This window comes from Panthera pardus, unplaced genomic scaffold (genome assembly GCF_024362965.1).
Source record: "Panthera pardus isolate Hobbes unplaced genomic scaffold, ASM2436296v1 HiC_scaffold_19, whole genome shotgun sequence".
NCBI lineage: Eukaryota > Metazoa > Chordata > Mammalia > Carnivora > Felidae > Panthera > Panthera pardus.
In genome coordinates, this window is record NW_026526754.1 from 21,684,029 (window position 1) to 21,697,769 (window position 13,741).

At 58.6% G+C, this 13,741-nt stretch overlaps 1 protein-coding gene across 2 annotated transcripts in view; it reads left to right on the forward strand.

Annotated features, from left to right (window-relative positions):
* WFDC1 (WAP four-disulfide core domain 1) overlaps nucleotides 1-13,741 on the forward strand; it is a 43,553-nt gene that overhangs the window by 17,433 nt on the left and 12,379 nt on the right. The window contains exon 1 of one of the 2 annotated variants that reach the window (XM_053906708.1): nucleotides 2,981-3,246. The exons of the other annotated variant lie outside the window; for it this stretch is intronic. Coding sequence (XP_053762683.1) covers nucleotides 3,103-3,246 — 144 coding nt within the window. The 5' untranslated portion in view covers nucleotides 2,981-3,102. Of the gene's footprint in view, nucleotides 1-2,980; nucleotides 3,247-13,741 lie in introns of those variants that run through there. 2 annotated transcript variants of the gene reach the window in all.

Consider the following 13,741-nt stretch of genomic DNA (forward strand, 5'->3'; position numbering starts at 1 on the left):
AAAGCAAGTGGTCGCGTAGCATGGAAGAGAAGCAAGAGAGGTCAGCTGAGAGCCGGGCCCGGCAGCTAGAGAGGGGCCGATAGGACCAGCGCCTTGGCTGGGGTTCACGGGTGCAAAGAGCCGGCCTAGCCCTCAAACCTGACCTTTCGACCAGCGTGCCCGGGCTTTGTGGCTTCCTCCTGCTGGAAAGGGGACGCTTTCTCCTGCAGCAACGCTGAATGGGAAGGAAGTAAGGGAGGTCCCCTGGCCAGGGCCAAGGGGTCAGTTCCTAGGAGGTCTGGCCCTGGGGCCACCGGTCCCTCTGGGGGCAGGGGGAGGAGGCGAGGAGCCTTGCTGGAGAGAGAAGCTGAGAGCTCCCTAAATGGGAGGGCATCAGCTGAGGGGGAAGGGGGAGGCGGACAGTGAGTGGAGGTCAGTAACAGGGCAGTGGAGTGAACTGAGTTCAGGGTCAGGCTGTCCAAGAACAAACAGCCCAGGGGACATCTGTTTTCATTCACAGCCCGGAGCAGAGCTGGGCGGGGCGGTTCCTGAGGCCGACGGCCAACCTGAGGGCCTTTTTCCCCTTGGGGCCACCCTGCTCATACAGAGGACATGATGACAAAGGGCACTTCCCGTGCACCCAGTGGGCTCACCCACACTATCCATTTAATCCTCCCAGCTTCCTGGCTCAGAGAGGGCAGAGGCTCGCCCCAGGTCACACAGCGCTCTTGGGACCCCGGGGCCATCTCCAGGCACACTGCCTAGGGCCCACGAGACTTTGAGGGGCTCAGGAAAGTGACTCGGTTTCTCTTCAAGCCAGAACCGAAAAAAGAAAGCATTCCAGCTTGAGTTCTATTTGTCTTTTCATCAAGGCACTTGTGGTAGGATCCTTGTCATCCTTGTTTTTGCACAGAGCACGGGCCCAGGAAGGCACAATCCCCGCGGGCCCACAGCAGCGGACTCTAAGCCCGTCTGTCTGTCCCTCCGCATCCTTCAGCGCTCAGGTGTGCGGTCACTTCCCCGGGGCGCCCTCCCAGGGCTCCTCTAAGTCTCTTGCGTGTCCGTGTGACGCGTGGACTGATGTCGCCCTGACCCCTTTCGTGGAGCGTTTACTTGCTTGATCTGGTCAAGGTCGGGGTGTCCGATCAGGGCTGCAGGGCGATTTCTTCCTGGACCCCGTAACTGCGACCTTGTCCTCTGCTCTTCAGAGTGGGAGCCCTGAGCACTTGTGCCCTTTATAGTTTTAAAGGAGACCGTTTCCTGTCTTTGCAGAGGGAGAGAGGCCTTGGCAGGCGCCCAGCGGGCCCCTCGCTCGGCGCAGAGGACCTGAAAGGCCATGCCAGCCCCAAGGCTTTCCCAGAGGAAACCTCGCCCCCGGATCCGCAGGAAGTCAGTCAGGGGCTGGTGAGTCCCAGACGGACGGCCCACAAAGCTTGGGATCCGATCCAGATCTCCGGAGCTCGGATACACCAGAAAGACCTCTGCCGCTCGGAACATCAAGTTCTGAGGCTTGGCAGAGACCCGGGCGGCTTTGCCGGCCCCGCGATCCCGGCTGGGCCCCGGGCCCCGGCTGGCCTCCCCCGCCCCGGCGCCCGCTGGGCCGTCGGGCCGGGCTCCTGCCTCGATTCTGATCAAAGGAAAGCGGCTGGTTCCCCGGGCAGATTTGTTCCGTGTTTACTTCTCTTCCCAGAGCCTTTCTCCTGCCGCATTAAGACCTGTAGTTCACGTGTCCCTGGGCCATCACCCCTCCTGTCCTCAGGACTTCGGAGGGTCCCTTTTAGAAGTTAATCTTTGCAAGAAATTACCTGACGGGTCCCAGCTCGGCCCTGGGTCCCTGGGATCCGAATGCTGCCGCGGGGGTGACTCCTCAGCTCAAGAGCCTTTATCGAGTGCCTGTTGTGTGCCAGCCCCACGCCGTGTCCTGGGGGCTAGGAGATGCGCCTGACTTTTGTCCTGCCTCTCTTATCTGCAGACGAGGCCCCCTTCCTCGCAGGGTCGTCGTGACGGCTACATTTGTTCCGTGCACCGACGCAGGCCAGGCCCTGTGCAGGCAAATAAGAGAGGCGCGGAGGCTTGACCTTTTGGAGCTGGCGTCCGCCTCGGGGGTCTCTGAGCCCCTCCTGCCACTGTCGCCAAGACGACAAAGTCAGTGTCACAGGTGAAAGAACTGGGACGCGGGGTGCAGGCTTTCCCAGCAGCACGCGGACACGGGCCTAGCCGGTTCGCCACCCGGGCGCGTCCCTAAGTCTGGGGCTGGGGGGCCCTTCTGTGGTATGTCGTGGGGTCACAGGGGCCTGGGGTCGAGCCCCAGCTCTGCCGCTGGCCGCCGGACCGCGGGCGGTCTTGCGCCTGTGTTTCCTCCCCTGCGAAACGGGCGTCACCAGAGGGGCTGCTTGTGCGCAGCCGGCGACAGAACGTTCGTGAAGCTCTGAGCCCGGCGCTTTTCCGCGCCCGGCCCGAATACACGCGGGCCGGCCCCGGCAGGCACACTCACGACGCGTGCAAAGCTTCGCCGACCCCTCCCCAAGGACCCCACGACGCAGCTGTCCGCTCGGCCGCGCGCGAGGCGAGGACGCCAAGGTTTCCGCAGCCAGGCTCGGCGGGTCCCCACTCAGCACCATGTTCCGAAGAAGCTTCCATGGGCAGAGCCTGTCGGCTCAGCTCAAAACTTGGGTGAGGTGGCAGCTGCGAGCCGCCCCACCCCCACCCCCACCCCCACCGGCCCAGGGTCCTCCCCCCGCCCCGGGAGCCAGCACACCTCCTCCGGGAGGGGACCGAGCCTGCACGCAAATGCTCATTATCCCAATGTGTCCCGGCCACGTCTCTGGCGAGCCCGTACCCCCCTCCTCCTGCCTCCACCGTCTCAGCTGCCCGGGCTGCAGACATCTATGTGGCGACTCTGCGGCCAGATGTTATAGGGCAAAGCTAAAAATAGGGCGGGCCGGCCACCGGCAGGGGTGGGGGTAGGGGTGGGGGCATGTGCTGGGCGCCGACACATGATCCGAGGGGCCCGGCCGAGTGGAGCTAAGAGCCCGGCGGACCGTGCACGCTTCTGTCCCCCACTTGCAGGCCCCCCCCCCTCCCGGCAAGAGGGGCCCCTCTTCTCTGCCCGTGTGGGAGGAAATGCCTTCTCCCGGCCGCGGGATGGGCAGCGGCGGGAGGAAGGTCATCTGGGCTCTGTCCTTCCTGCTGCTTGTCCGCGAAGCCAGTTCTGCCAAGAATATCTGGAGACGGGCGCTACACACCAGGCTGGCCGAGAAGCCCCGCGTAAGTGCCCGGGGCGGGGAGGCCGGGAGGGGACCGGCGGCCCCCAGACTCGGGCGGGCTGGCACGCACGTGTGCCAAGGTCGGGAGGTGGGCAGATGAGCTCCCCGCCCTCGCTCACGGCCCCTGGTCTGTGAGCCAAGAGGCGGAGGGCGCTGCAGAAAACGCGCAGGGGGATTGTGACACGCTTTGGCCCACCAAAGAGGACAGCCCCCGCTTTGAGACTCCCAAGGGCTCGAAACTGAGCGTTGTGTTCTCAACCATCAACAACCAAGCGTTTATAAGATATAATTAGGCATTCGTGCGGTCATTTACTCGTTCGGTAAACATTTAGTAGAAACTGCTCTGCTGGGTCAGGCACTGTGTGCGGTCCTGTGGGTTCAACACGGAGACAGCGGCTCCCACCCTCGGGGGGGGACGTGGTCGAGTGGGGGAGGCGGTCGGGTGATGTGTGCTGGCGGTACGAAGGGATAGGACAGCACAGCAGAGGGCGGGAAGCGTGCACCTTGGAGCCGGGGGTCTGGGTTTGCATTCAGACTCTGCTGCTCACCAGCTGTGTGACTTCAGGCGACTTGTTTGACATCTCTGAGCACCAGCGATCTCATCTGGAAAAGACAGAGTGTTAGAGGGATGCGGTTCTTTCAACACCTGTTGTTCGGTCACCCCTGTTTACCGGGCACTCTTCTAGGCTGTGGGCATATAGACAGCGGTTCTCTGCTTCGGGGAGATCGCGACGTAGTGAGAGAGTAAGTGAGAGATAAGGAAAACAGGTGCCAAGGAGAGAAGTAAGGCAGGAAGGGGACCAGGAGAGAGACACCGGGGGCAGGAGGGTATAATCTTATTTTTTTTAATTTTTTTTAACGTTTATTCATTTTTGAGAGACAGAGAGAGACAGAGCATGAGCGGGGAAGGGGCAGAGAGAGGGAGACACAGAATCTGAAACAGGCTTCAGGCTCTGAGCAGTCAGCACAGAGCCCGACGCGGGGCTCGAACTCACGAACTGCAAGATCGTGACCTGAGCCGAAGTCGGACGCCCAACCGACTGAGCCACCCAGGTGCCCCGGGGGAGGGGGAGGTGTGTGTGATCTTAACGCCCCCCCCCCCCTTTCTAGCACAGGGAGCACAGGGGTGGGGAGGAGTCAAGGAGACAGCGCTGACTCTCGCAGGATTGAACGAGTCCCCTTAACATAGCAAGTGCTCGGTGCCTCTTGGTGACTTCGTGAAATCGTTGTGAAACTGGGCGGCGCTTGCCACCCCAGGTGGGATATAGGACCCTCGAGGTGAGGCCTGATTGTGTCTCGTTCAGTGCAGTGTTCCTGGTGCCTGGCCAGGCGTCTGCCATTCAGTCGGCACTCGGTACGTTCCTGTGAATTAATTATGGGCAAACGCACTGGAAGCCCAGAAGAATGTGTTCAGCTCTGCTCCAGAAGAGTCAGGAAAGGGTCTTCCAGGGTTGGGGACATTCAACATTGGGCTCTGAGTGATGAGTAGGAGTTTGCCAGGTAGATCAGTGGGAAAAGGGAATGTTTCATGACTCCCGCCACGGTGAGATGCTTGAAACCGTATCGAGGCTAATCTCAGCCTCCAGGGCTCACGTTCTCCAGCTCAGGCAGGAGGCCACCGGGAGTGGAAAAGAACAGCAGCAACTGAAATGACGGTAGGTGTTTGGAGAAGGGAGAGCGATCCCTGAAGGCTTCCTGGAGGAGGGGAGACCCTGGCCAGATCTTGAAGAACTATTAAGGATTAGGAGGAGTAAGGACATCCCTGGAAGAAGACGCAATGTGGGCAGAGCGTGAGGCACAGATCGTGTATCTGGGAGCCCCTGAGGGGGCCCTCACTGCAGGGGAGGGTTTGTGCAAGGAGGGAGAGAGACCCCTCTCAGGTTTGACACCTCCTTGCTCTTTGCTGGCCCAGCGGGATGGCTCATTTAGGACTTTGGTTCTCGGACCACAAAGAGATCTCCAACGTGTCGTCTGGGCTGATCTCCACTTTGTCCCACAGTGTGGGGGGGGGGAGGCTGGGAGGCTGGGGACCCTGGGCACGGGGTTGGCGGGGGGGAGGGTGGTCTTCAGCCCTGACCCCGGTCCCTCGAGGACCGGGGGGGGGGGGGGGGCAGGTCAGGGTGAGGAAAGGCCGGGTGTCCCGTAGGGTGCTGAAACCCGCTCTGGAGAGTTAAATAGAGCCCTTGTTAAAATTAAACCAGGGGCGCCTGTGTCGCTCGGTCGGAAAAGCGTCCGACTCTCGGTTTCGGCTCAGGTCACGATCTCGCATTTCAGCGTTCGAGCCCCGCGTCGGGCTCCACGCCGACAGCACGGAGCCCGCTTGGGATTCTCTCTTCCCCTCCCTCTCTGCCCCTCCCCTGCTCGCTCTGCCTCTCTCACAGTGAATAAACTTGAAAAATTAAAAAAAAAAAAATCAAAGCATAGAGCTACTGCCCAGCTCCTTGCAAGGCGCCCGCCCTCGAGGTGGCCTCACAGGGCACCTGCCAAGGCTGGTTGTAGGGCCTGGGCCAGCACGTGGCTGCCCCTTCTCCCTTTCTCAAGGCCCAGCCCTGGGCAGAGAGGGCAGAGCGGGCCCAGCGCACTTCCTGGTCGCCGTGTCCACCTGCCTTCCTGCCCGAGGACTTAGAGACACGGCAGAGAGGGAGGCACGGCCATCTGTCCCCAAGGAGGCCACTGGGGGGCTTGTCGTGAGAAACAGGGTCCCCCCTCTGAGCCTCGGCCTCCCCACCTACAGCGTGGGGGGGCGGGCAGCACCGGCTTTGCCCCTCCTCTTCATGTGCACTATTAAACACAAAACCAGACCACGGGGCGCCTGGGGGGCCCCGTCGGTTAAGCGCCCGACTTCGGCTCCGGTCATGATCTCGCGGTTCGTGAGTTCGAGCCCCGCGTCGAGCTCTGTGCCGACAGCTCAGAACCTGGAGCGTGTTTCAGATTCTGTGTCTCCCTCTCTCTCCGCCCCCCCCCCCGCCCCCCGTCTCTCGAAAATAAACATTCACAAAATTAAAAAAATAATAATAAACATAAAACCGGACCAGACAAAAAACATGGCACCAAAATATTTGCCAGGCTGGATAAAACAGAGGAAAGATGTTTGTAAATAGCCCGGCCGCCTGCTTTGGGGCGCTCGGTCCATTCGGTAGAGCAGGCGTTCGATGGGAACAGTGCTTTCCTGAGCCCTCGCTATGTGTAAGGACAAGCACTTGCCACCTGTGAAGTCTCAGGAGCCTCCCAATTTACCGGGTGGGGCCCTCTGCAGCCACTATGTCACGGGGGACCGGGTGGCCCCAGTTCTCCGCGTGTCACCATGGCTGAGTCTGGCTCATCCCCCAAGCTCCCGTCCAGGGCAGCTGGAGGTCGCTGGGCAGTTCCCACCCTGCCCAGGGGCGCCTGCCTGGCGGAGGGGGCGCTGAGGGGGTGCGGCAGGAGGAAGGGCTGCCTCCCCAAGCTGGCTCCCCTTCCCCTTGTGATTTCTGTGACCTCCCGAGTCTTTTCTTGCATCTTATTGTTGCTTATTTTTTTTTTGCAAAGTTAGCACGAGTGGGAGAGGCAGAAGGGCTCTCGGATACGACTGTACCTCCCTGGCTGGGGGACACGCTCAGCCGACACCCAGGACGGGCCCAGATGCTGGGGGTTCCCACCAGGGGAGCAGATGGGACTCGAAGACAGACCTGGCTTGCTCATCCTTGGGCGGGACACCTCTGAAGAACAGTCTGTAGGGTGTCCCAGAGGTTCCCCTCGGGTCTGAGCGCCAGCTGCCCCACCCCCACCCCCGCCTGTCAATTGCCTGCGTATTAACGCCCCCTGGATGGGCTCTGCCCCTTCCCGGCCCGCTGGAGCTTCCTGGGACCCCTCCCAAGAACCCGCCCTGCCCTGGAATCCTGGTCTCGGGCGTGCGTGGTGGGTTCCACCGTGTCCCTCGAGAAAGAGATGCTCAGATCCTAACCCCTGGTTACCTGGAAACGGGACCTTATCTGGAAACAGGGCTGGTGTAGATGGGATTCATCAAGACGAGGACACTCGGGAGTGAGGCCGGCGCTCCCCGAACCCAGTGTGGCTGGTGAGGAGAGGGGACCCAGAGGCAGACCCACGGCGGGGAGGCCAAGTGAAGACAGAGGTGGCAAATGGAGAGCTGCGTCTCCAAGCCAAGGGACGTCAGATTGCCGGGAGCCACCAGAAGCCGCAGACCGGATCGTCCCGCACAGCTTGCAGAAGAAACCAGGCCCCCCCACCCCCACCCCCCACCTTGATTTCCGCCTCCTGGCCTCGCGCCCCTGTTGTGTCCAGCCCCCAGCTTGTGGGGCTTTCTCAGAGCGGCCCCGGGGACACCCCTGCGGTGTCCAGTTTCTGCCAATTTCTACTGCTTGCCGTCAGCAGCCCCGACGACAGACATCGCCCGGATGAGGAACTCGAGGCCCTGGCGAGACGTGACTCACCCCCAGGCCGTTCCGGCCGGGGACGGGCGAAGCGGTCATTACACCGTCGGAGTCCCGGGGACTCGCCTCACTCCTCGGAAGATGTGAGCTCGCACCCCCCGCGGGACCCCATCATCGGGACCTCTAAGGCGCCTCCGTGCAGAGGAGCGAGGGCTGCTCGGGGGCCCTGGGGTGTTCACGGCCAAGGCCCCGTGGGTCCTACCTGGGGGCGGGAGAGGGGAAGTGACGTGCCGAGGGGAACAACCCCACGGTTGGCCGTAGCCCGGTGTCCCGCACGTCACGGGCACGCGGAAACCTCTTCAGAATGGGGGATGGCGGGGGTGGCGACGAGCTGGCCGAGTCACTTTCTCCTCCCTGCAGCCGGCTTCCCCATCTGAGGTTCCAGGCCTGAAATCAGTCCCGGGCGGAAATGACCAAGGGAAGAAACATCCAGGGCAACCGGATGGTTATCATCGGGGAGCGTGCCCGCGGGAGGGAGGTGAGAGAGCAGAGAGCTGGAAAGGTCCAGAAGCTCAGAAGGAAAAAAAAAAAAGAAAGACGACCAGTCCATGCGGTGGAATATTATTCAGCCATAGAAACGGGAGTGGGGTCGTCCCACTTGCTACCGGAGGGATGAACCCTGAAGACATTCTGCTAAGCGGAAAAAGCCGGCCACAAAAGGCCACATCCCGTAGGATCTCTTTGCGTCGGCTTTCCGGAATAGGCAAGCCCCTAGACACAGACGGTCGGTTAGAGGTGCCGGGCGCTGGCGGGGAGGGAACGGGAGCAGAATTTCCGTGTGGGTGATGGGCAAGCACACCCACGCCGGGTCGTCGTGGTCTTAGCTTTCGGTCTTCTCCTCGGAAGGCGGTTCCCTTAAGTGCTTTCATATCACCTCGACTTCTCCCTAGCATTCAGCCCCTTTAATATGATGTGCGTGCTTTTTTTTTTTTTTTTAATGTGGCTTTAGTTTTTCATTACCCGATTTTGCAGATGGCAGAAAAAAAAAAAAAAAAAGGCAATATGTTTGCGGTCTCTGTGTGACGTCTGGTTTGGTGTTTGTCCCTTGTCCTGGAGCTGAGCCCCGTGAAGGGAGGGATGTCTTCTGGTCCGGCCCAGCATTGTTTGGAGCCAGCCCGCCTGGCACGTAGTCGGCCTGGGGAGTATGAATGTACCACGAAGGGAATGGATAAGTTACGTTAAAACCTTCCAGAACAGGATGGAAGGGGATAGAAAGTTCCAGAAGACTTCCTGGTGCGCCTCAGTGCCCGGGGGGGGGCCCCGGCTAAAGGAGTCGGTCGAGTTTGCCGGCAACATGCGCTGCGATGAGGTCATCGCTGGTGTGAGATCTGGGACTTTGCGTGCCTCTCTGAGGAAGTCCCTTAGCGATGCACCCAGTTCCGCTCCCAGAGCCCAGCGCTGAGGTCCCAGGGCGTCAGGAAACGGCATTCATCAACGCGCGCTGAGCTGTAAGCCCCTGCTCCAGGGACAGACGTATTTTTAGACTTTTTGACGTCCAAATTCCAGAGGAAGGGCAAGTAACGCTTAGAGGAAAATTGGCTTTCTTCCGGCACCAAGCAAATCAGGCCTGGGGCGCACTTTTATTGGTCTGGCCGTTAAGTCGCTGGAACATTCCAAAGAAGGGTAAAGCTCTTGCACGAGGAATGAAGTGGGTGGAGAGCACAGAGGGAGGGATGTGGGTAAATCGGGGCAGCTTTGGAGATTGGATTCTTTCTCCTTAAATGGAAACGGTTCAAGATTGTTTCCTGATTATACAAGTTATGTTTACTGCAGAAGAAATCCAGGCGATACCGAAAGTGGCAACCGCGTAAAAAAGCTCGAATTCTTCGTCCAGGGCGTAAGCCCCGTTGGCATTTTGGTGTGTGTGTGCCCCAGCAATCCCGTGAAAACAGGTGTACTCACATTTTTTTTTCTCTTCGTGGCGTTTATTCACAGTGTGTGAAAGATGTCTTATGGAGATGAAATTCACGTCACGTGAAACGAACCATTTTTTTGGTTTTGTTTTAACGTTTTATTTATTTTTGAGACAGAGAGAGACAGAGCATGAACGGGGGAGGGGCAGAGAGAGAGAGGGAGACACAGAATCGGAAACAGGCTCCAGGCTCCCAGCCGTCAGCCCAGAGCCCGACGCGGGGCTCGAACTCACGGACCGCGCGATCGTGACCTGAGCCGAGATCAAGGGTCGGACGCTGAACCGGCTGAGCCACCCGGGGCGCCCCCCGTGTCCTCTTTTCAAAGGCCTCTGTTGTGTTCCGCGGTGCACATGTGCCATTCTTTCTTCAGCCGGCCTCCTTTGGTTGCACACGAGGCTGCTGGCTTCAGGAGAATCCACACTTGAACTTGAAGGATTGGCGCTTTCCGCCGAAAGGGGCCAGAATCGGTATTTCCCTAACCCGCTTCCCCGGGGGCACCGGCAGTAGAATGGCCCCGCAGATCCCCAGGGGCCTCCAGAACTCTCTCCCAGAGGAGTGAAAAAAACCATACCCACCTCGTGGGAAATCTTAAGGGGGAGGCGTTTTTATCCGAGTAGGGCACACCGCCCTGGAGAGTTCTTGTCTGGGCCGTTCCGTAAATGTGCGTGCAGCAGCTGTTTGGAAACAGATTTGCAATACAGCCCCTTCGCAGGCATGGAAATAAAAGCTGGAAGTCACCGGTTGCCCTGGGGTTTTCGCAAAGGGTGTTGTCGTTCTGGGGTGAGCCGCCTCGTCTGTCCGTCCGGGCGATTTGACGTGCCGTTATTTTCTTTTCGGCCGAGGGGCGCTGGAGGGCCGGGCCGACTGGGGTTGCGAAGGGTGGAGCCTGGGACGAGTTCTCTCCAGAATCTGTGCCCGGGGGAGGCGGTTCTCTGACTGTGTCCAGAGCTGGGGCTGGCGCACTGGTGGCGGGCAGGGGTGGGGACGTGGGAGGGGGAGGCGGGGAAGCCCCAGATCCAGACAGACCCGACAACAAGAACAGTAAGCGTAATTCCAAGAGGCTGGAAGGTGCCTGCGGCACAGGCGCGACCTCGTCGGCTCCCACCACAAACGCCCGCAGCACACGCGCCTCCTGCGCCCGTTTTGCGGAGGAGGAAAACAGAGGCTGAAATAAGTCCGTGGCTTTCCTGCCTGATCACAGAGCTACAGGATTCAAACCCAGACTTGTCTAGTGCGTTAGATCCCTGCCGAACTCAGCCTCAACAGTTGACGAGGTCACGGGCCTTAGCCGCATCCACCTTGCTACGCTCAAAAACCAGACTCAGCTCCTAAGTTCTTGCCCCAAAGAAAGAGCAGCAGTCATCTGGGGAAAGTTCTGAGCGGAGGGAACAGTGTGTGGAAGGCTTCAAGACAAGGAGGAGGAAGGCATCTGAGCAAACCTTCAGAAATTGAGGCTGCTGATTCTAGATGTATAGTTTGGATCCATTACTGGGGCCTCTGGAGAGAGACGTGTAGACTTGGGCTCATGACCCTTCTCGGCCTGTGGCCTTGGGCACACCTCTCATTCTGCAGGCCTCAGGGGCCTCATCTTTAGTGGGGATAACAATAGGACGCCCCCCCCCCCCCCCCCCCGCTGGCCTCATGCGACCAGAGCAGGTGCTGAGGCTTGCTAAGAGGTGCCGAGTTGGAGAGGGGCCCCTGTTCGTGGAGACCTGGGGGAAGTGAGCGCGGGGCCAGGCTGGCATCTCAGGTGGGAGACACAGCCCGTGCAAAGGCCTGGAGGTAGGACCGCTCCAGGGACCTCAGAGAAGCCAAGCCGGCTGAACAGGGATGCACAAGGGAGGGGTGAGTCTGGGAGGCAGAGGGGCTGGGGGCGGGCACCAGCCAGCTTTGGCTGACCTTTACCCCTTTGTCCTCCACGGGAAGGGGCCCCACTGAGGGTGATGTATTTCTCTCTCTGATAAAAGTTCTCTCCCAGAGCTCCTAAAACTCACGCTTTTTCAGGACCCTCTTCAGGCATCACCTTGCATGATATGAAATATTTTCCAAAACATTTAATCCTTTAATCTGGGCCCCTCGGTGACATCGGTTCTGTATCACCCACGACCATCTGTTGTTTCGGCCGCACCGTAAATAACTCGGGAGATTTGACTTCTAAGGCGCTTATCTCTTTTGTCCTTTCCAAATTCTGGGAGACGACGTCTGAAGGTCCCTCAGAAAGCAGGGGCACATCTAAAATTGATCTCTCTGCACACCCCTGCTGGGCTGCCATTAGGAAGTCACCAGACTGGGAGGCAGGGGCTGGGGTGGGGGTGGGGAGGGGACACAGGATTTCACTTCTGATCCGCAGGCTGCAGTCAGTCCCATAAATGAGGACTTGAGTCCGAACAGGCCATGCGGAAGCCCCCCGCCCCCCACCCCGGCCTCCCGACCACGCGCGGGCCTTTCCTCATCACCCTCCCAAGGAGGCTGGGCGGCTGCCACCTTGCATTAGGATCACAGTGGTCGGGCCCCAACGGGAGTCCAATTTTGTTCATTCTGAGGAAAACGAAGTAAGAGCTAACGGCGCGGGGTTGAAAATTATTCACGATGATACAGGACTTAGGGGACCGGCCTGAGCAGGGGGTGGTGAAAAGGCTGAACCAGTTTGCGAATCCGCGCTCCGGTCTCCCCTTTGTTTTGGGGGGAGAACCACCAGTCTTCTGCAGCCTTTGTTTCCTTATACGCCAAATGTTGGCTTCATTCTTACATTTCACGAATTAAATGGCAGACATATATATATATAGGAGAAAAGAGGACTTCTCTGGGCGAAGCTGGGGAGGGGCCGGGAGCCCCGTCCTCCCCAGGCTGCCCCTGCCTCACTTGGTCCCTGCTTGCTTCTCCCTCTTGCCCTCCCTCTAAGCCCCACGGGTGCCCTGGGACGTAGTTTGAAAACCGGTGGTCCTTGGGATGACACTTCCAAAATGCACCTGCTCTCGGGACCTATCCTCGGTGACCCGACGCCCCCTACAGGGCATTGGAAGCAGCGCATAGACTTTGCAGCCTCCGCAATAGCTGGGGCGGGTGGGTGGGGGGCAAGGATGTGGACACATTTTTGACCTTCCCGCCTTTTTTTTTTTTTTTTTTTAACTCCGTTGAGGTCAGAGGGCATATGCCATTTTGCTCCTTGCTCTTTATTTTCCCTAACATATCATTAAGTGTTTTTCCTGTCGTTAAACATGCTTTCATGGGGCGCCTGGGTGGTTCCGTCGGTTGAGCGTCCGACTTGGGCTCGGGTCATGATCTCGCGGTTCCTGAGTTCGAGACCCACGTCGGGCTCGGTGCTGACAGCTCGGAGCCTGGCGCCTGCTTCGGATTCTGTGTCTCCCTCTCTCTCTGCTCCTCCCCTGTTCACTCTCTCTCTCTCTCAAAAATAAGTATTAAAAAAATTAAAAATGCTTTCATACGTACTTCTTTTTCAAATGTTTGATCGTCTTCTTAAAACTGAAAAAATACTGTGTGCATGGCAAAAATAATATTGAAGCAGGGCAAATGAATACCCAGTGAAGAGACACCCCCTTGGCTGCTTCAGAACTGAATTCTTCTCTCCAAAGGCCATCTTTGATAACAGTTTCTTGCGTATTCTTGTGTATCCTTCCAAAAATGTTCTGGGCAGGCATATACATATTACATGAGTGTGCATATGTGTATTTTAAAACGTAGGCGTGTAGCGTACAAACTGTTCTGCGCCTTAATTCTTTAATGTTTATTTATTTTTGAGGGGGGGGGGGAGGGGCAGAGAGAGGGAGACACAGAATCCGAAGCAGGCGCCAGGCCCCGAGCTGCCCCACGCGCGGGGCTCGAACCCACAAACCATGAGATCCTGACCTGAGCTCAACCGACTGCGCCACCCAGGAGCCCCCTGCACCTTCATATTCTTCACCAACCACCATATGTTGGCGATCTTTCATCAGTGGGTTAAAGGCAGATTTAATGGCCACACACTACTCCAGTCCGCAGACAAGCATTATTTGCTTGTACAAGGGGGCAGGATTTTGAAGTATGGATACATTTGCAGGGGAGCGGAGGCCAGGGGCAAATAGGAATTTATTATTTTTTTTTTTTAATTTTTTTTTCAACGTTTTTTATTTATTTTTGGGACAGAGAGAGA